This window comes from Somniosus microcephalus, chromosome 31 (genome assembly GCF_052327205.1).
Source record: "Somniosus microcephalus isolate GS21.2 chromosome 31, FLI_Smic_1.0, whole genome shotgun sequence".
Taxonomy (NCBI): domain Eukaryota; kingdom Metazoa; phylum Chordata; class Chondrichthyes; order Squaliformes; family Somniosidae; genus Somniosus; species Somniosus microcephalus.
In genome coordinates this window covers 29222709-29244683 of record NC_141017.1, presented here as the reverse complement: position 1 = coordinate 29244683, position 21975 = coordinate 29222709, and the positions used below count along the sequence as shown (strand labels likewise).

Sequence of the window (21975 nt, the reverse complement as noted above, 5' to 3'; positions counted from 1 at the left end):
GGCAGTTCCTGGATCTGTGGCTGTGTAATCGGGGTTCCTGCACTTGTTGCTAAGCAACAGGGACGCTTGGTCTGTGGCCGGAGTTCCTGCACCTGTTGCTAAGCAACAGGGAAGCCTGGATTTGTTGCTGTGTACGGAGCTCTCGTACCTTTTAAACTATACTTCTCTGTAATCCAGACTTTTTGATAAGCCGGCACCACGCCGGTCCCGTTGGTGCCGGATAATAAAGAGTTTCCTGTAATCTCCAGGTGAGACAAAGCAGCGGAAAAACCCAGGGCCAATAAGGGAAAAAAGAACAATTCCTCTCCGACTCCCTCAGGGGATGGAAACCAGTGCAGGAGATCACACAGACCAAGTGTTGTCTATCAGGACACTTACCTTTGACATGTGATCTCTGCCCCAGTCAGGAACCGTTCCAACTCCCTCTTGATGGCGTACAGAGAGTCAGCACCCACCACACCGGCCGGCAATGTATTCCAGAGGGTCACTACTGTCTGGAAAAAGAAGGACTGCCAAACATCCAATCTATTCCTACTCTTGCATAGTTTCACTCTTGTACCCTGGTCCTCTCCAACCTGTTAAACTGGAATAATCTATCAATAGGGACGCTATCCAGCACTTTCACATCGTATTCCATGCCAAGCCTCCAGGATTGCCCTGGAGTCTCCGGGAATGAAAGAATAATCTCCAGGACACTGCCAGGAGCAAAACCCAGGAGAAAAACCATAGAGGCGATAAAAAATTGTATTTTTAAAAAACTTTCTTTTAACACTTGTTTACTACGTAGTTCTAAAAATATCAAAGATGGGGAAAAAAGTGACAGTCAGCAATCATCCAATCGGATAGTAAAGTGGCTACTCGCTTTCCAAGGAAGGCGGGAAGGCGGGGTGCCATGAGGCTGGGCATGTTAGGCGACCCATGGCGGGAGTGTGGGGGCGGGGCGGTTGCAGACCGGAGGTCATGTGCCGACACTTCCAGGAATACGGCCAAGCAGAGCAGGCAACGCTGCGAAGCCGCCATTTTGAACACGGGTGGCCGACCTGAGCGGCAGCTATGAGATTTGGCCCTCTTTGTTGGCCAGCTTTATTTTTCCCAGGCCACACGTAATACAGGGACGGACGCAACGGTTTCATTATCCCATCCATCAGCGCGCTGACCCCGAAACAACGCAGAATGAACAGGGACCGGTTGGGTCAAGGGCACTGCGCCCTGAAGACTTAAAATAAAATATAATCAATGAGAAGATTTTTTTTTTATAAAATAAAAGAATAAATGAATGAGGACAGATGAAAGTAAGTCATTATTTATGTTGTATTCAATAGATTTTCTTTAAAAAGCACCACTTTTTAAGTGGATTGAAATGAGAATGAAAGCATACAGTTTAGTGTTCATGGTGTGTGTTCACCCTTGGGTATATTAATCTGTTCATTGTTTATTTATCTGATAAGGTCCAGCCTGTGTAAATCTAATACCACTATAGTATTTAAGCAGCTCTGCTCCATCCTATTGTTGTATCTCTATAACCCAGCCATTGCCAAATCAATTACTTTTTGTACACCAGCACTTCACTCTCAATTCTATAGAGTACAAAAGCCGAGAGATAAATCTGGACCTGAGCAAATCATTGATTAGACCACAGTTAGAATATCGGGCCCAGTTTACTTTAGGAAGGATGTTAAGGCCATAGAATCATAGAACTGTACAGCACAGAAGGAGCCCATTCGGCCCATCGAGCCTGCGCTGGCTCTTTCGAAGAGCAATCCAGTTAGTCCCACTCCCCCGCTCTTTCCCCATTTCCCTGCAAGTTATTCTCCTTCAAATATTTATCCAGTTCCCTTTTGAAGGCGACTATTGAATCTGTATCCACCACCCGAACAGGCAGCGCGTTCCAAATCCGAACCACTCGCTGCGTAAAAAAGTTGTTCCTCCTGTCGCCCCTGGTTCTCCTACCAATCACCTTAAATCTGTGCCCTCTGGTTATCGACCCTTCAGCCATTGGACACAGCGTGGACTGGGTGAGATAAGAGTTGATTCTCCCCCTACATCTTTCTCCCTTCCTGTGGGGATGTGCCTGGCCCCCAACTCGCTGCGCTCACCACAGCTTAGATCAACAGCACATGAGGGAACTGTGGTTGGAAACCTGGGTGCCGCTATTCATAGAAACATAGAAGATAGGAGCAGGAGTAGGCCATTCGGCCCCTCGAGCCTGTTCCGCCATTTAATGAGATCATGGCTGATCATCCAAACTTAGTACCCTGTCCCTGCTTTCTCCCCATATCCCTTGATCCCTTTAGCCTTAAGAAATATATTTAACTCCTTCTTGAATATATTTAATGAATTGGCCTCAATTGCCCTGTGTGGTAGAGAATTCCACAGATTCACCACTCTCTGGGTGAAGAAATTCCTCCTCATCTCAGTCCTAAATGGCCTACCCCTTATCCTTAGACCCATCGGGAACAGCCTCCCTGCATCTAGTCTGTCTAGTCCTGTTAGAATTTTATAAGTTTCAATGAGATCCCCTCTCATTCTTCTAAACTCCAGTGAATATAAGCCTAATTGACCCAATCTCTCCTCATACGTCATTCCTGCCATCCCAGGTATCAGTCTGGTGAATCTTCGCTGCACTCCCTCCATGGCAAGAACATCCTTCCCCACACTTACCATAATTTGGCACGCCAATGCACTGCGGCTACCCATTGTCCTGAGGGGCGTGTTTTACTACCAGTCGTAGCAAAAAAAAGGCTGGGTCCTCCAACTCCGCCCAATTCCTCAGGTGCATAAGAAGACCACCCAGTGTGACACTGAGCCATAACAAAAGGATTCCAGCTTCGATTCCTGGCCTGTGCTCAGCCAGTCAGCGGGAGGAACACTTACATCTGGTGTCAGCGCTTTCGAGCTAGTTTGGAAAAAAAAATTCAACCTGGGGTTTCCCATTCCTGCTCGCTGACTGCTGCTAGAAAACATACGAGTTTGTATGTTGGGGTGAAGTATACAGCATAGAAAGAGGCCATTCGGCCCCTCTACACACAAGAGGCCATTCGGCCTATCACGTCCCTGCCAGCACTTTGCTAGAGCAATGCAAAACTAACCCCACTGGCTTTCTCAAACAGCATTGGGTTAAACTCCAATGACCCCTCACGACAACTGGATGCCCCACTGACACCTCACACTTGAGCTCCATTACCATCTTGGATTCTTTTTCCTGGACAGAAATTGAATCCTTTACTGAGAGTTTGCTTTTTCATATTTTTGGACCTAAGGGAATCAAGGGATATGGGGATCGGGCGGGAAAGTGGAGGTGAGGTCGATGATCAGCCATGATCTTATTGGATGGTGGAGCAGGCTCGAGGGGCCGTGTGGCCTATTCCTGCTCTTATTTCTTTTACGTTCTTATATTTTCGAAGCTTTATTTTTTTTCCAATCGATCGCCACCTCAGTCTCCGAAGCCTTTCCAGGTACTTTCTTGGGCTCGTGATTGCAAAATGGGCTACTTGGGCACGACAGTCAAACCCCTCAGCAAATGTCCATGCCTTCAGCAGAGGGAGAGGGAGGGAAGCAAATTGGCAAAAAAAAAATAAAGGTTACAGCCCCTTTAAATCAATACCCCCTGATGAGTATCGAAATATGGAAAATCTGTCTAGGCTGCTCTGTGGTTCCAGGCCCACTCGACATTCCCCCCCAGTAAAACCACCTGCTTCATGCCTAGCCTTCGTGGAAATCTATGAGGATCCACAGGGAAACCGTGGTGAGCTGCAGAACCTCGTGGTATCTGTTCAGCACAGTGAACTTGGAAGCAACCTGCGGAGGCGAAGGCGTCTCTCTTTATAAATAGACAGCGAGTTGCGGACGCAGTGAAATATCGACAGGGTAGCGCTGTGCGCAGGGCGATGCTGATCCTACTGGCAGTGCTCGGTTCCTGTCAGATCAGCATGCCACCTGGCTGGCACAAGGAGCTGTTAAAGGGCCACTGCTTCACGACACACTCTGGCAGGTTTCAGAACAGAGGGGCGCACGGTGGCACAACGGGCGCTGTCACCATTTATGTCTGGTGCTAACTTTTTTTTTAAGCAAATATAAAATAAAACACAATGTGTGTCAGAGAACTGTAATTACAGCATATGCTGATATACAGACTTATCGCACACACACATACCTACAAATGCACATACCTGCACGTACACACACACATATATACAGACACACACACAAGCACACACACAGGCACAGATACCTACACAGACACACACACACATGCACAAATACACACATACAGACACACACACATGCACATACCTGCATGCACACGCACAAGCACAGATACCCACAGACACATGCACATAACTACACACACATGCACACACATACCTACACAGACACATGCATACACACCTACACACGTACGCACGCAGCTACATATGTATGCACACAACTACACACGCACACATACCTACACACACACAAACCCACACGCACACATACACACACAAACCTACACACACACACATACCTAAACACACTCACACGCACATACCTTCACACACCTACACACGCAACTCACACACATACTTGCCCGCACCTACCTACACACACACTTGCACTCACACTCGCACACTTGCACACACGACACACAAACTCACACACACACACAAACAGCCTGTGTCTGCTGCTCAAGATGGCAGAACGAGGTTAGAGTTCTTGTAGCGACTCAACATATTTTCTCAGCACCAACTCACAATGAAAGGCCCAGCACCAAATGCAAATCACACACCGTCTCAGATCCTAACTCTTTCCCAGCACCTGAAAGCTGTGGAACTCCTTATTTTCCTCCGTCTACATATCCTCTTGCAACATTACAGTTCAGAAACCAGCCCTTTTTCCCATTAAGTTTAAGCCACCTAGCCTAATCCCAATCTCCTGCTCGCTTCCCACGCCCTTTAATATTCCTCTTTGTCAAGCAACTGTCTAAGCCCCTTATAAAATAATTCAGGGACTCTGCTCCAACAACAGTATCTGACAGAGAATTCCACATTCTAATCACCTTCTACTAACCTCCCTTTTTGTTGTGTATGTACCTTTAAGAGAAAGCTGCTTTTGCAGCTCCTGTGTACTGTAGTACCGGCAGTGACCACACCGGTATATAAGCTTTTGCGCATGCCTCTGTACCCCAGTCTTGAGACTACCCTCCTCCAGTAAACACCTGTTATTTGTTAAGTCACAGCCTCCGTGTAGTTATTGAGGAAACCCTCATACCTGAAAGATCAAGGATCTTACACTTTTCATTTTGCGGTTACTTTAAATTCATTCCCTCTCATTACGGTCCCATCAACCAGTGGGGTTGCCACCTCTCTGGTCGGACATATTCCTGGAAGTTCCATCACTGATGCCCCTCCTCCAACCACTTCGTCCTCCCCACCGCCGCCATTGGTCGATTGGTCGCCCAGCATTTCCACCCCGCGGAGCTCCGCCTTCCCACAGCCAATTGGACATTGAACAGACTCTTCATTACCCGATTCAATCAAACGGCCTTTCCCCCAACTCCAATAACTAATAAATACACAGGGGGGACAATTGCGTCGCGCCCCCTTTGGGGCACTAACTTCGCCAATATTTATCCCTCAAACAACATCATTAAAAATAAAACAGATTAACTGGTCACATTGCTGTTCGTGAAAAGAAAAAATGTGGGAGCTTGCTGAGCGCAAATTGGCTGCCGCGTTGCCCACATTGCAGCAGTGACTACACTTCAAAAAGTACTTCATTGGCTGTGAAGCGCTGTGGGACGTCCTGAGGTGGTGAAAGGCGCTATAGAAATGCAATTATTTATCTCTAATTCTGGTCACCACACTTTAGGCAGGATGTCAAGGCCTTGGAGAAGGTGCGGGGGGGGGGATTTACAAATCTATGTTCGATGATTTACCAGAATGATACTAGAGACGAGGGACTTCAGTTACGTGAAGAGATGAGAGAAGCTGGGATTGTTCTCCTTAGAGCAGAGAAAGTTAAGGGAAGATTTAATGGAGGTGTTCAAATTTATATGGGGTTTTGATAGTGTAGATAGGGAGGAAATCTTTTCACTGGCAGCTAGGTCAATAATCAAAGGATGCAGATTTAAGATAAATGGCAAAAGAATCGGGGGGATTAGAGGAGAATCTATTTTTACACAGCGAGTCGTTCTGATCTGGAATGCACTTTCTGAAAGGGCAGTGGGGCAGATTCCATAGTAACTGGAGTACTGGGTACAATTTTGGTCTCCTTGCATAGAAACATAGAGACATAGAAGACAGGAGCAGGAGTAGGCCATTTGGCCCCTCGAGCCTGCTCCGCCATTCAATGCGATCATGGCTGATCATCCAAATTCAGTACCCTGTCCCTGCTTTCTCCCCATATCCCTTGGTCCCTTTAGCCTTAAGAAATCTATCTAACTCCTTCTTGAATATATTTAATGAATTGGCCTCAACTGTCTTCTGTGGTAGAGAATTCCACAGGTTCACCACTCTCTGGGTGAAGAAATTCCTCCTCATCTCAGTCCTAAATGGCTTACCCCTTATCCTTAGACTGTGACCCCTGGTTCTGGACTCCCCCATGATCTAGTCTGTCTAGTCCTGTTAGAATTTTATAAGTTTCAATGAGATCCCCTCTCATTCTTCTAAACTCTAGCGAATATAAGCCTAAGGAAGGATATACTTGCCATAGAGGGAGTGCAACGAAGTTTCACGAGATTGATTCCTGGGATGGCGGGGACTGTCATTTGAGAAGAGATTGAGTAAACTAGGCCTGTATTCTCTTGAATTCAGAAGAATGAGAGGGGATCTCATTGAAGCTTGATAGGGTGGATGCTGGGAGAATGTTTCCCGTGGCTGGGGAGTCTAGAACCAGGGGCCACAGCCTCAGGATAAAGGGTAGGCCATTCAGGGCTGAGATGAGAAGAAATTTCTTCACACAGAGGGTGGTGAATCTTTGGAATTGTCTACCCCAGGGCTGTGGAGGCTCAGTCATTGGGTATATTCAAAACAGAAGTCGATAGATTTCTGACTAGTAAGGGCATCAAGGGGTATGGCGATAGGGCCGGTGAATGGAGTTGAGGCAGAAGATCAGCCATGATCTCATTGAATGGCAGAGCAGGCTCGAAGGGCCGAATGGCCGACTCCTGCTCCTATTACTTATGTTCTTAAAAAGGAATTGGATAAATGCTTGAAAAGAAAAAAAATTGCAGGGATATGGGGAAAGAGCAGGGGGGAGTGGGGCTAATTGGATCGCTCTTTCAAAGAGCCGGCACAGGCACGATGGGCCGAATGGCCTCCTCCTGTGCTGTATGATTCCATGATAATAACGTTTCTAAATCTGTACACAAAACCTAAGCTTGCCATCACCAACCCCTACTTCTTCACTCACCTTCTCTCCTACTCCTTCCAACTCTGCTGGCGAACTGCACTGTGAGCCTCGACCTTTTCCCTAGGTTCTTCAACTAAAACAAAATAAACCACATTGCCAGCAAAGACCTATATTTAGGTTTGAACAAACGACACTCCAGACTAGCTAAACAAGAGCAAGTTATCAGTTCTTAACAGGAAAGTCGTGAAATGTTCAGACAGAACATTATCACTGTCCTGACATTATTTGCCCAATTAGAACCGTCTGCTGAAAGGGTTAAGGCCACTGTCTCAGGCGGAACCAGAGTGTACATAACCTTAGCACCCTATTTAACCCAGAAGCTGACCTTTCAACCCCATATCCTCTCCATCACAAAGACTGCTTGCTTCTGGCTCTATAACCTAGATTTTTGTGCTCAAGTCTCTGGAGTGGGGACTATGAACCCCCCACCCCCTACCTTGCTACCTCCGGGCTTCATTACTCCACCGCTCTACTGGCCGGCCTCCCATCCTCCACTTTCCATAAACTTCAGCTAACCTGAGATTCTGCTGCCTGTGTCCTATTTCATACCAAATCCTAGTAGATCAGCCGTGGCTCAGTGGGCAGCACTCTCGCGCCCGAGTTAGAAGGTGGTGGGTTCACAGTCCCCACTCCAGAGACTTGAGCACAAAAATCCAGGCTGACGCTCCAGTGCAGTGCTGAGGGAGTGCCGCACTGTCGGAGGTGCCGTCTTTCGGATGAGACGTTAAACTGAGGCCCCGCGTCTACTCTCTCAGGTGGACGTAAAAGAGCCTGTGGCACTATTTCGAAGACGACCAGGGGCGTTATCCCCAATCCCCTGGCAAATGCTTATCCCTCAATCGACATCACTAAAAAACATATTGGCCCAGAAATTAGGTTCGGGGGCTTGCCGCGCGTGCAAGCCCCCGATGTGCACTCACCCGGCGTGCCGACATCTGAAGCCTGGGCCTGCTTGGAATTCCTCTCACAGGCCCAGTTCAGCTGTCGGCGCGCTGTGCTAACCTGATCCAGTGGCGTAGTTATTGCGATGTGCCGGCTGGGATCAGGTGAGCACTGTGCAGCCAATCAGGGGAGGGGAAACTTCATTCATGAGTTTGATACTGTCAAACTCATGAAAACTACGGGCGCCCAAAAGACTAGTTTAACTTTAAATAAAATTTTAAAAAACATCCCAATAATTAAATAAACTATAAATAACTTTAAAAAACTATTTTAAACAATTAATCAAATTTTTGAAAAAAATAATTTTTTTAAAAATCGGGTCTAAAACTACACTTACCTTACTGTAAAGTCCTTAAAAACAATAAAGCTGTGGAAAAAATGTTATAATTTTAAGTAATAGACGACTTACCTTAAAGAATGAAGTCCTTACGTCTCCTTTTTACATAGGCCCTTACACACGCGCAAACCTGTGGAAAAAAAGGAATTTCAGCGCGCCCGCGCAGACTCCTGCGTGCACGCGTTCGTCCTCTGAACCCCTTGGTTCGGAGGACAGGAAATGCTGGTTTCCCGCGCATGCGCTGTGCATGCTGAAATCCGGCACTTCCAACGGGCCCACGCGTGAGTACCCCGTCCGTACTCACGCGTTGAGACCGGAATTACTGGCCCAATATCTGGTCATTATCACGTTGCTGTTTGTGGGAGCTTGCTGTGTGCAAATTGGCTGCTACATTACAACAGTGACTACACTTTAAAAAGTACTTCATTGGCTGTAAAGTGCTTTGGGATGTCCGGTGGGTGTGAAAGGCGCTATATGAAGTCTTTCTTTCCTGTTACTTGCCCATCAGCCCTCATAGAATGGTACAGCACAGAAGATGGCCTTATGGCCCATTGTGTCTGTGCCGGCTCTTTGAAAGAGCTCTCCAATTAATCCCACTCTCCTGCTCTTTCCCCATAGCCCTGCAAATTATGCCTTTTCAAGTATTTATCCAATTCCCTTTTGAAAGTTACAATTGAATCTGCTACCACCGCCCTTTCAGACAGTGCAGCCCAGTCCCCATTGAACTCCCCAGTGCCTCAAGTTTAAAAATCTCATCCTTATATTTAAATCCCTCAATGGCCTTGCCCTTTCCTATCTCTATGACTTTCTCCAGCCCTACAACCTCTCCCAAACGCTCTGTTCCTCTGACTGCAGCCTCTTGTGTCTCGCCCTTCCCTTCATTCCACCATTGCCCTCAGCCATCCAGACCTCATGTGCTGAAACTCTGTCCCGAATCCCCACTGCCTCTTCACCTTCCTCTCCTCCTCAAGACCCGCCTTCTCTTTGAACCAGCGTCTTGACACCACCTCCGATTATTTATTTTTTGTATTCATTTCTTTCCCTTGTGCCTCCATGAAGTCCCGTGGGTCATTTTTCCATATTAAAGATGCTGGGGTAAAATTTCGGTTGGGATTCCTCTAATCTCCCGCCATAAATTTGGCGGAACATTGGCGGGAACTCCAGGGAATTGGCCTAAAGAGCGGGAGATTGGGAATTCTACTCCGCTATATAAATGCAAGTTGTTGTTGTCATTATTCAAACAATATGGGAAAGGTAGCGTCGTGGTAATGCCGGTGGGTTAGTAATCCAGAGGCTTGGACGAATGATCCAGAGACGTGAGTTCCAAATCCCACCACGGCAGCTGGGGAATTTAAATTCAGTTAATTAAATAAATCTGGAATAAAAAGCTCGTTTCAGTAATGGTGACCATGAAACTATCGGATTGTCGTAAACACCCATCTGGTTCACGAATGTCCTTTAGCGAAGAAAATCTGCCACCCTTACCCGGTCTGGCCGGTATGTGACTCCAGACCTACAGCAATGTGGTTGACTCTTAACTGCCCCTCTGATATGGCCTAGCAAGTCACTCAGTTAGGACAACTAGGGATGGGCAATAAATGCTGGCCTTGCCAGCAACGCCCACGTCCCATAAAAACGAATAGGAAACTCTCGTTTAAACGGCACCTAATTATCCGGAATTCTCTATTAACCGGCAAAATTCTCACTCTGAAAACAACACCTCAATAACCGGCAATGTTGCCGAGTCCGAGTCTCCCGCGGTGGCCGAGTTGGTCAGTGGGGGTAGTTCTCCAAACTGCCACTACTCGGCTTCTTGGCGCTGTCGGAAGTCCGAACACCTCAATCCCCCTGTAACAGGAGTCTGACTCTCCCGCGCTGCCGGTAGTCTCTTCTGATCCGCCATTTTACAGGGGTACTGTGTGTCTCCCACGCTGCTGGTAGTCATTGCATTGCATTACCCTCAACTGGCAGCACTGTACTTAATCAAGCATCTTCCACCATCCATGTAACACAACATTCTGTAGGTGAGTACCCAATTACTGTATACTGCACATTTCTTGTTTTTTTAAATTTTTCTTTGTTAAAAATAGCCTCGGTAGATCACCCTCTCCATCATCCGGAATTTTTGATCAACCAGCAACATGGCGGTCCCGTCGGTGCCGGATACCAAAGAGTTTCCTGTAAATTAAAAAAAACAGAGACATTATGTAAAACTTTGCTCAGTTTTTTTTTCCTTTGTCCTATTTCTCTCCCCTCCTTTCCTGGTGACATTAACTGGCGCTGGAGGACAGTTCCTCAGGTGCCATCAGCCCTACCATGTGAGCATTGTGTAAGCGTGAGCCTGGATAGTGGATGCTGGTAGACGTCGTGACCGTGGGGGGAAAAAAAAAGGACTTGCATTTCTACAGCGCCTTTCACGACCACCGGACGTCTCAGCACTTTACAGCCAATGAAGTACTTTTTGAAGTGGAATCACTGTTGTAATGTGGGAAACGCAGCAGCCAATTTGCGCACAGCAAGCTCCCACAAACAGCACTTAGGACCCACAACCTTCTGACTCAGAGGCGAGTGTGCGACCAACTGAGCCACAGCTGACACTGGAAGAAAGATTTGCATTTATATAGCGCCTTGCACAACCTCAGGACGACCCAACCAATGAAATATTTTTGAAGTGTAGTTGCTGTTGGAATGTAGCAAATGAGACATCAATTTACGCACAGCAAGCTCCCACAAACAGCAATGTGACAAGAACTCCCTCCTTCTCTTCTTTGAAATAATGCCATGGGACCTTTTCTGTCCACCTGAGAGGGCAGACGGGGCCTCGGTTTAATGTCTCATCCAAAAGACAGTGCAACACTCCCTCAGCACTGCACTGGGAGTGTGTTATGAATCTTATGATCCACGAAGAAAGTCTCATGAAATAAAACTGGATGGCCAGCTGGTGGCGCCGTCCAAGGAGTATACAGGAAACTTTTTTTTATCCGGCACGGACGGGACCGACGTGGTGCCGGTTCATCAAAAATTCCGGATAACCGAATGCTATAGTAAAAGATACGGAGCTGAGAGCTCCGTATAAAGCAACAAACCCAGCTTCAGAACAATCGGCACAAGTTGCAAGCGTCTCTGTAGCTTAGCAACAGCTGCAGCCTCACCCTTGCACAGCAACAAATGGAGTAAAAAAAGTAATAAAAGTTACCTGAACCTACTCCTGAATTTTGCCGGTTAACCGAGATTTCCGGTTATTTAGGTGCTGGTAAATCGAAAGTTTCCTGTAAATACTCAGGCGTGGGCCCAGCTTGCCCAGGACATTTTGTAAGACAGGAACTAGTGAAAGATAACTAGACCTCCATGTTTTGAAACAAGTTGATTAAAGCCTTGCTTTATACTCAAACCAAGTGCGTAGTGAGTTTTATTACATCAGAGTGTCAGCCTAGATTTTGTTCACTGGAGTGGGGACTTGAACCCCCAACCATTCTGACTCCGAAGGCGAGTGTGCTACCCACCGAGCCACTGGCCGACACCTAGTTATAAGTCTTTCTACATTATATATTTTTGTATGTCTTTCTGGCTAGACACTTGAGGTTCTTAGAATGGAAATCACAGCTGCTGCCATATCTGTGGAGAATTCCTTTGTCATGACACGCGTGTAATGCAATTCACCTGGTTGTCTGTAGTGGAGATTGATTTTCAGAGGGATGGCTTGCCTCTGCTTATACTGATGACTTACGGACAGCCTTTCGTCAGGAGCAAAATTGGTGGCCAAATTGTTTGATCTAGTAGTAATTAGTCAGATAAGAGGCCGGTCTCCCATCAGCATGACCGATGCCCTGGGTGGCCGTTTTAATTTGACCTGGAGGTGTGAGAATTGCTTGAGTCAGGCATCTGCGAGTCAGCCCGTGTGTCTTTAATGTCTGACTCGACTGCCGGTTCTGCAGCTCAAACTGGGAATAAATGCAACGAGTTTCTGTGATTCCTTCGGTGCATTGGGTTAATGCGAGTCGCCGCGGCGTCAGTGTTAAAATGATCAAAGGACCACTGTTGTAATGCTGTGAGAAATCTGGACCGTCCTGTTATTTTGAGCTGCTGATTGATCCTTTTGCTTCCGTGTAATTTAGTGTCATGCGATAAATTCGATTGCATAGTTTTAGCCTCAACTATTTGCTCAGGCCCCATAGTGTGGTCCTGCCAGTTCAAAGAGATCAGGAGTAAACAGTAGTGTCACAGACCATTTCCAGTTTGGAGCCCAATGGTATAATGGTTCACTGTTTTGCCCTGTGGCATGCTCGCCCTGATTTGTTATGCATATGATCTAGTTTTGGTTCATAGGGAGCATGGACTTGCCTGTTAAATGGTGACAAATAAAAGAATATAGGCTAGCAGCCCACATTTTAAGAGGAGTCTTCAGTGATGCCCTATCGGGTGCTCACCTAATATCTACAGGCGTTCAATTTTCCAGCTGGGGTCATTAGGTAGAAGTTAGGAACAGGATCCCTGTCTGATTGTGTCCGCCCTCACCCAAAGATACCGATACCAAATGTATCACTCCAACTGATAGCAACTAACTGAGCAGTTTTTTTTATTATTAATTAACGGGATGTGGGTGTCGCTGGCAAGGCCAGCATTTATTGCCCATCCCTAATTGCCCTTGAGAAGGTGGTGGTGAGCCGCCTTCTTGAACCGCTGCAGTCCGTGTGGTGAAGGTGCTCCCACAGTGCTGTTAGGGAGGGAGTTCCAGGATTTTGACCCAGTGACGATGAAGGAACGGCCGATGTATTTCCAAATCAGGACGGTGTGTGACTTGGAGGGGAACTTGGAGGTGGTGGTGTTCCCATGCGCCTGCTGCCCTTGTCCTTCTAGATGGAAGAGCTTGTGGGTTTGGGAGGCGCTGCCGAAGAAGCCTTGGCGAGTTGCTGCGGTGCATCTTGTAGACGGTACACACTGCAGCCACGGTGCGCCGGTGGTGGAGGGAGTGAAGGTTTGAGGTGGTGGATGGGGTGACAATCAAGCGAGCTGCTTTGTCCTAGATGGTGTTGAGCTTCTTGAGTGTTCTTGGAGCTCCAGGCAAGTGGAGAGTATTCCATCACACTCCTGACTTGTGCCGAGTAGATAGTGGAAAGGCTTTGGGGAGTCAGGAGGTGAGACACTCGCCGCAGAATACCCAGCCTCTGACCCGCTCCTGTTGCCACAGTATTCATATGGCTGGTCCAGTTAAGTTTCCGGTCAATGGTGACCCCCCAGGATGTTGATGGTGGGGGATTCGATGATGGTAATGCCATGGAGTGACGAGCAGGAATGATATGCTAGGCCCTTCGTGATCCCGACTTATTTCGCCCCATCATTGGCACCTAAGCTCCGGATTTCCCACTCCGCCTCTCTACCTCTCTCTCCTCCTTTAAAATGCTCCTGAAAAACCTACCCCATTGACCAAGCGTTTAGGCACCTGTCCTAATATCTCCTTTCTTTGGCTCGGTGTCAATTTTTTTTGTGATTAGGCTGCCGTGAAGCACCCTTACGATAAAGTCACTGTATAAATGCAAGCTGTTATTGTAATGTGGTCTCAGATTCTCACTGGGTAGTACTAGACCCCACAGGTAAGGACCCTGTAACACAGTGAGGAGACATCACCTCCAATTCAGATCACTTGTGGTGTGACCCTGACAAAGAGAATTCGCACCTGCTCAACCAAATACCTCACACTTATGAAGTACTGTTTCCTGGAGGTAGTGTCCTTTCATGACCAGTTCCTGCTGTGTGTCATTTTACTCCTTTCACTTCATTTTCCAATGATTTCTTTCTTTTTTTCCAAACTAGGGCATTTGAATTTCCAGGACTGTTTTATCACATCGGGAGTTTTTAGCGTTACTGAACTTGTGAGAGTGTCGCAAAGTAAGTGGATCCCTCCGGTTTGGAGAGCCTTTCTCTTGTTTTAAAGTTTTTTTGTTGCATTGTGTTGATGTATCGCAGGATTCTGACAATTCAAGAACTAAGATAAAGCGACGCGATTTGAAAATCAAATGTAACTCCTTAGAATAGATTGTGAAACACTGCAACCATGGAGTGTGTGTGTGGTGTGTTAGTGAGAGTGTGAGCAAGTGAGTGTGTGTTAGTGAGAGTGTGAGCAAGTGAGTGTGTGTTAGTGAGAGTGTGAGCAAGTGAGTGTGTGTTAGTGAGAGTGTGAGCAAGTGAGTGTGTGTTAGTGAGAGTGTGAGCGAGTGTGTGAGGGAGTCAGTGTGTGTTAGTGAGAGTGTGAGCAAGTGTGTGTTAGTGAGTGTGTGAGGGAGTCAGTGTGCGTTAGTGAGAGTGTGAGCAAGTGTGTGTTAGTGAGTGTGTGAGGGAGTCAGTGTGTGTTAGTGAGAGTGTGAGCAAGTGTGTGTTAGTGAGTGTGTGAGGGAGTCAGTGTGCGTTAGTGAGAGTGTGAGGGAGTGAGTGTGTGTTAGTGAGAGTGAGGGAGTGAGTGTGTGTTAGTGAGAATGTGAGTGAGTGTGTGTTAGTGAGTGTGTGTTAGTGAGTGTGTGAGGAAGTGAGTGTGTGAGGGAGTCAGTGTGTGTTAGTGAGAGTGTGAGGGAGTGAGTGTGTGTGAGGGAGTGTGTGTGTTAGTGAGAGTGTGGGTGAGAGTGTGAGATTGAATGTGTTAGTGAGAATGTCAGTGAGTGTGTGTTAGTGAGAGTGTGAGAGAGTGTGAGGGAGTGAGTGTGTTAGTGACAGTGTGAGGGAGTGAGTGTGTTAGTGACAGTGTGAGGGAGTGAGTGTGTGTTACTGAGAGTGTGAGGGAATGAGTGTGTGTTAGTGAGAGTGTGAGTGAGTGAGTGTGTGTTAGTGAGAGTGTGAGTGAGTGTGTGTTAGTGAGAGTGTGTGAGAGAGTGTGTGTTAGTGGCAGGGTGAGTGAGTGTGTGTTAGTGAGTGTGTGAGGGAGTGTGTGTTAGTGAGTGTGAGTGAGTGTGTGCTAGTGAGTGTGTGAGGGAGTGTGTGTTAGTGAGTGTGTGAGTGAGTGTGTGTTAGTGAGTGTGTGCAGTGTGGTGACTGTAATTTATATTGTTTATTATTAGCTTTAAAACCCCTTTTTTCTCTAGTGTTTTATCTGTTAACAAAATGTTTGTCTGAGTCTTTATTTGCAGGATGAGCAGTGGGTGTTACTGGAACGGCAAACTGCTCATTTGAAATGTTTGACTGTAATAAATATGCCAGTTGAAATGGAATTTTCTTTTTCCGTTAACTGCTGTGAAATGAAGCCGCCTGCACTGAGGGGGTGACCTGATAGAGGTCTTTCAAATTATGAATGGGGTTTGATAGGTTAGATGTAGAGAAGAATTTTCCACCTGTGGGGGAGACCAGAACTTGGGGTCATAAATATAAGAGAGTCACTAATAAATCCAATGGGGAATTCAGGAGAAACGTCTTTCCCCAGAGAGTGGTGAGAATGTGGAACTCGCTACCACAGGGAGTGGTCGAGGCGAATAGCACAGATGCATTTAAGGGGAAGCTGGATAAACACATGAGGGAGAAAGGAATAGAGGGATATGCTGATAGGGTGAGATGAAGAAGGATGGGAGGAGGCTCGTGTGGAGCATACCAACAAAATTAACAACAACCTACATTTATATAGCGCTTTTACATCCCAGGCCGCTTCAGAGAGTGTTATCGAACAAAATTTGACACCGAGCCACGTAAAGAGCGATTAGGACATGTAACCAAAAACTTGGTCAAAGAGGTAGGTTTTAAGGAGCGTCTTAAAGGAAGAGAGAGAGGTAGCGAGGCGGAGAGGTTTAGGGAGGGAAGTCCAGAGCTCAGGGCCTAGGCAGGTGAAGGCACAGCCGCCAAAGGTGGAGCGATTATAAATCAGGGATGCGCAAGAGGCCAGAATTGGAGGAGTGCAGAGATCTCGGGGGGGGGGGGGGGATGTAGGGATGGAGGAGATTACAGAGATAGGGAGGGGCTAGGCCTTGGAGGGATTTGAAAACAAGGATGAGAATTTTAAAATCGAGGCATTGCCAGACCGGGAGCCGATGTAGGTCAGCGAATATAGGGGGCGATGGGTGAACGGGACTGGGTGTGAGTTAGGACACGGGGCAGTAAGCACAGGGGGTGATGGGTGAGCGGGACTTGGTGCGAGTTAGGACACGGGGCAGCGAGCACAGGGGGTGATGGGTGAACGGGACTGGGTGTGAGTTAGGACACGGGGCAGTGAGCACAAGGGGGTGATGGGTGAACGGGACTTGGTGCAAGTTAGGACATGGGGCAGTGAGCACAGGGGGTGATGGGTGAGCGGGACTTGGTGCGAGTTAGGACACGGGGCAGCGAGCACAGGGGGTGATGGTGTGAACGGGACTGGGTGTGAGTTAGGACACGGGGCAGTGAGCACAGGGGGTGAGGGGTGAGTGGGACTTGGTGCGAGTTAGGACACGGGGCAGTGAGCACAGGGGGTGATGGGTGAACGGGACTGGGTGTGAGTTAGGACACGGGGCAGTGAGCACAAGGGGGTGATGGGTGAACAGGACTTGGTGCGAGTTAGGACATGGGGCAGTGAGCACAGGGGGTGATGGGTGAGCGGGACTTGGTGCAAGTTAGGACATGGGGCAGTGAGCACAGGGGGTGATGGGTGAACGGGACTGGGTGTGAGTTAGGACATGGGGCAGCGAGCACAGGGGGTGATGGGTGAACGGGACTGGGTGTGAGTTAGGACACGGGGCAGTGAGCACAGGGGGTGAGGGGTGAGTGGGACTTGGTGCGAGTTAGGACACGGGGCAGTGAGCACAGGGGGTGATGGGTGAACGGGACTTGGTGCGAGTTAGGACACGGGGCAGTGAGCACAGGGGGTGATGGGCGAATGGGACTCGGTGCGAGTTAGGACACGGGGCAGTGAGCACAGGGGGTGATGGGTGAACGGGACTGGGTGTGAGTTAGGACACGGGGCAGTGAGCACAGAGGGTGATGGGCGAACGGGACTCGGTGTGAGTTAGGACACGGGGCAGTGAGCACAGGGGGTGATGGGTGAACGGGACTGGGTGTGAGTTAGGACACGGGGCAGTGAGCACAGGGGGTGATGGGTGAACGGGACTGGGTGTGAGTTAGGACACGGGGCAGTGAGCACAGGGGGTGATGGGTGAACGGGACTTGGTGCGAGTTAGGACACGGGGCAGTGAGCACAGGGGGTGATGGGCGAGCGGGACTGGGTGCGAGTTAGGACACGGGGCAGTGAGCACAGGGGGTGATGGGCGAGCGGGACTGGGTGTGAGTTAGGACACGGGGCAGTGAGTACAGGGGGTGATGGGTGAGCAGAACTTGGTGCGAGTTAGGACACGGGGCAGTGAGCACAGGGGGTGATGGGTGAGCGGGACTTGGTGTGAGTTAGGACACGGGGCAGTGAGCACAGGGGGTGATGGGTGAGCGGGACTTGGTGCGAGTTAGGACACGGGGCAGTGAGCACAGGGGGTGATGGGTGAACGGGACTTGGTGCGAGTTAGGACACGGGGCAGTGAGCACAGGGGGTGATGGGTGAACGGGACTGGGTGTGAGTTAGGACACGGGGCAGTGAGCACAGGGGGTGATGGGTGAACGGGACTAGGTGTGAGTTAGGACACAGGGCAGTGAGCACAGGGGGTGATGGGTGAACGGGACTTGGTGCGAGTTAGGACACAGGGCAGTGAGCACAGGGGGTGATGGGTGAACGGGACTTGGTGTGAGTTAGGACACGGGGCAGTGAGCACAGGGGGTGATGGGTGAACGGGACTTGGTGCGAGTTAGGACACGGGGCAGTGAGCACAGGGGGTGATGGACGAGCGGGACTGGGTGTGAGTTAGGACACGGAGCAGTGAGCACAGGGGGTGATGGGTGAGCGGGACTTGGTGCGAGTTAGGACACGGGGCAGTGAGCACAGGGGGTGATGGGCGAGCGGGACTTGGTGCGAGTTAGGACACGGGGCAGTGAGCACAGGGGGTGATGGGTGAGCGGGACTGGGTGTGAGTTAAGACACGGGGCAGTGAGCACAAGGGGGTGATGGGTGAGCGGGACTTGGTGCGAGTTAGGACACGGGGCAGCCGAGTTTTGGATCACCTCACGTTTATGGGAGCCCAACACTCCTGCCCATTGGAATAATCGACTTTAGAGGTAACAGCGGCATGGATGTGGTTTTCAGCAGCAGATGAGCTGAGGCAGGGGCGGGGTCGGGTCATTTTGTGGAGGGAGAAGTAGGCGGTCTTGGGGATTGAGCGGAAGTGGGGTCGGAAGCGCAGCTCAGGGTCAAATAGGACGTCAAGGTTGCGAACGGTCTGGTTCAGTCTCAGACAGTGGCCAGTGAGAGGGACGGAGTCCCAAACACCGGCATATGGCCTGTTTCCTGTGCTGTCGTCTCTATGTAATTCTTACCTCTTCTTCTCAGCCCCAGTTGCCGCCGCTACGGGCCCCAGCTTCAATCTGGCCGACCTAGAGAGCCCGGGCTACTACAGCATAAACCAGGTCCCCCTGGGCAGACGCACGATCACCACACCCCCCTCTACCAGGTAGGAAGCAGAGAAGAACAGCTCGGTGCTGCAAAAACTCGAGGGTTGGAATAACTGCACAAACCAAGCCTTCAGCAACATCAACCAAGTGTGACTCCATTTCTGGGCGTATGGTAGGGTAGCAGTTCTGCTACTGGACTCGTGATCCAGAGATCATGGGCAGGATTTTCATTGGGCCGTGGAGGCAGGATTGGAGGCGTGCGGGGGGTTAAAATCTCGAAATCGGGGGGGGGGGGGGCACGAACCGATCCCGTCCCCAAACCCGCCTCCATGCCAGTTTCAAAGGAAGCGGGTACCCGCCCCGCATTGGGACCCGCCTACCCGAGGAAAGGGATTAGTGCCAATTAACTGCCTGTTAACAGGTAGTTAACAGGCAGTTTTTAGCCCAATCCCTATTTTTAAGGTTGAAGTGTGGGATTCCCAACAGCTCCAAACCACGCCAAGTTAGAGGAGTCGGGCCGTCGGGTTGAAGGACTTGGAGGGGTCGAGATGTCGGTGTTCAGGTGAATGATATGTGCATGAGTGCAAAGGGACGTGTGTTTGGTGTGTCTAAAGCGATTAAAGAAGTTTTACATACATTTTCTTACCTTTTCAGCCTTCCTTCCTTTAGGTTCTGGGAGTCCCTCATCTCACCAGCACAGAAAGCAGAACGGCTGCGATCTGTCAAAAGTGACAGCCTGCAGCTTTCTGTGCAGGAGAGATTTCTAACTGAGTCTGTGGAGAAGGACTCAGGTTAGAAGTAAGACTGTCAGTGTTTGACAGCTTCAAACAGCTGTGAAACGCTGATATTTCATCTGTTAAAACCTCTTGACAGATGAAATTTCAGTCTGTGACGTCACCTGTTGCCGGGTGGCCCTTAATTGGCCTGCTGAGCCCGCCCAGGTCAATCAAGTTAAAATCGCGTGGATTGGCCGCATCTCGATGGAGGCGGGACGACAACCCCGAAAGTTGTAATTCCGCCTCCTTCCCGACCCCTGAATGAAAATCCTGCCCCATGAGTTCAACTCCCACCGTGGCCGCTTAAGAACGTGAATTCGGTTTTTAAAAAGCTGGAAATAAAAAGATGGTATCAGTAAAAAGTGACCATGCAGCTGTTGAATTGTCATTAAAAACCCCAATCGATTCACTAACGTCCTTTAGGGAAGGAAACCTGCCGTCCTTACTCAGTCTGGGCCTATATGTGACTCCAGTCCCGCACCAACACAGTTGATTCTTAACTGGCCGCTGAAGTGGCCCAGCAAGCCATTCAAATGTATTTGGGATGAGCAATAAATAGATGGGTGCCCACATCCCGAGAAGGAATGAAAAAAAACAACTCGACGAGCAGATATAGAATAAAAAGTGAGAAGAGATGGTCAGGATCATCAATGCTCGTTCCATTCACTGGACAGTGTATCCCGACGGGCTGCTTTCCCAATCTCGGGCTCCTGGGGTGGTGAAAATTATTGTGTGCCAATCGCAAGGAAATTCCTTCTATATGCAAAGGGTGGTAGACGTGTGACACTCTCTTCTGCAAAGGGCAGTTGATGCTGGGTCAATTGTTAATTTTAATCTGAGATTGATAGATTTTTGTTAACTAAAGATATTAATGGATAGGGGGCAAAGGTGAATATGTGGAGTTAGGTCACAGCCACGATCGCATTGAATGGCGGAACAGGCTCGAGGGGCTCAATGGCCTACTTCTCTTACTATCTTCCTATGTCCCTTCCCTACTCCCTATGGCAACCATAGACACCGTCGGGGGAATTTTGCCAGCCCTAGGGAGGCGGGTAAGGAGGCCGGATTGCCGGGAAAATGGCAGAATCTGGGGGCGGGTGCCCATCCTGCACCCAACCCGCCTCCGTGCCATCTTCCCAGGAGGCGGGTACCCGACCCGCGCCGGGTCCCGTCTCCCCGAGGCGGGAAGGGGATTAGTGCCAATTAACTGCCTGTTAACAGGTAGTTAACAGGCAGTTTTTTGGAGAATACCTATTTTGAGCCCTGAAGTATGGGCTTCCCGACGGCTCCGAACCTCGCCAGGGTCAGCGAGGCGAGCCGTGGGTCTGCGGGGGTCGGAGGGGTCGAGACGTCCGATGTGCAGGTGAGTGGTGAGTGCAAGTGTGCAGAGGTAAGTGTGTGAGGTGTGTGTAAAGTGTTTTAATAAGTTTTACTTACCTTTACTTCTTCCTGCAGGCTTCATCACTTCAGGTCTCGGGAGTCCCTCAGCTCACCGGCACAGAAAGCAAAATGGCCGCTGAACTGTCAAAAGCTGCAGCCTTCTGCTTTCTGCTCAGGAGAGATCTCTAACTGAGTCTGAGTGGAAGGACTCAACTTAGAGGACAGATTGTCAGTGTCTGACAGCTTCACAGAGCCATCAAACGCTGACATTTCATCTGTCAAAAGCTCTTGACAGATGAAACGTCACTCGCTGACGTCACCAGTAACCGGCTTTCCTTTAAGGTCAATCAAGGGAAAATAGCGTGGGTTGGCCACAAGTCGCTGGAGGCGGGACTAAAACCCGACAAGTGGGAGTCCTACCTCCAAAAGCTCCCCATTGAGAAAATCCAGCCCCATGTTTCCCAAGAACGCAAGATAGGTTGGGATGAAAAAGATCCTTCAGCCATTTGATCTCATCCATCCAACATACCAACCCTTCTTTCTCCTTAATGCAGCATCTAGCTGTATGACAATCTTATCGAACCCACACACCCATCTTCTCAGTATTCCATAACGTCCTTCTCACTTGGGATCTTGTGGGATTGAATGGTCTCACTGAGCTCACCAATTCTCCTTAAATCCCGAACAAGCAGAAATTCCTCAGCTTCTTCT

At 49.0% G+C, this 21975-nt stretch overlaps 1 protein-coding gene across 8 annotated transcripts in view; it reads left to right on the top strand.

Moving 5' to 3' along the window:
• Positions 1–21975, top strand: part of nfixb (nuclear factor I/Xb) — a 609152-nt gene that overhangs the window by 482873 nt on the left and 104304 nt on the right. For all 8 annotated transcript variants that reach the window (XM_085971683.1, XM_085971682.1, XM_085971684.1 and 5 more), the window contains 2 exons: positions 14483–14557; positions 19047–19167. In XM_085971683.1, coding sequence (XP_085827809.1) covers positions 14483–14557; positions 19047–19167 — 196 coding nt within the window. The remainder of the gene's footprint in view (positions 1–14482; positions 14558–19046; positions 19168–21975) is intronic.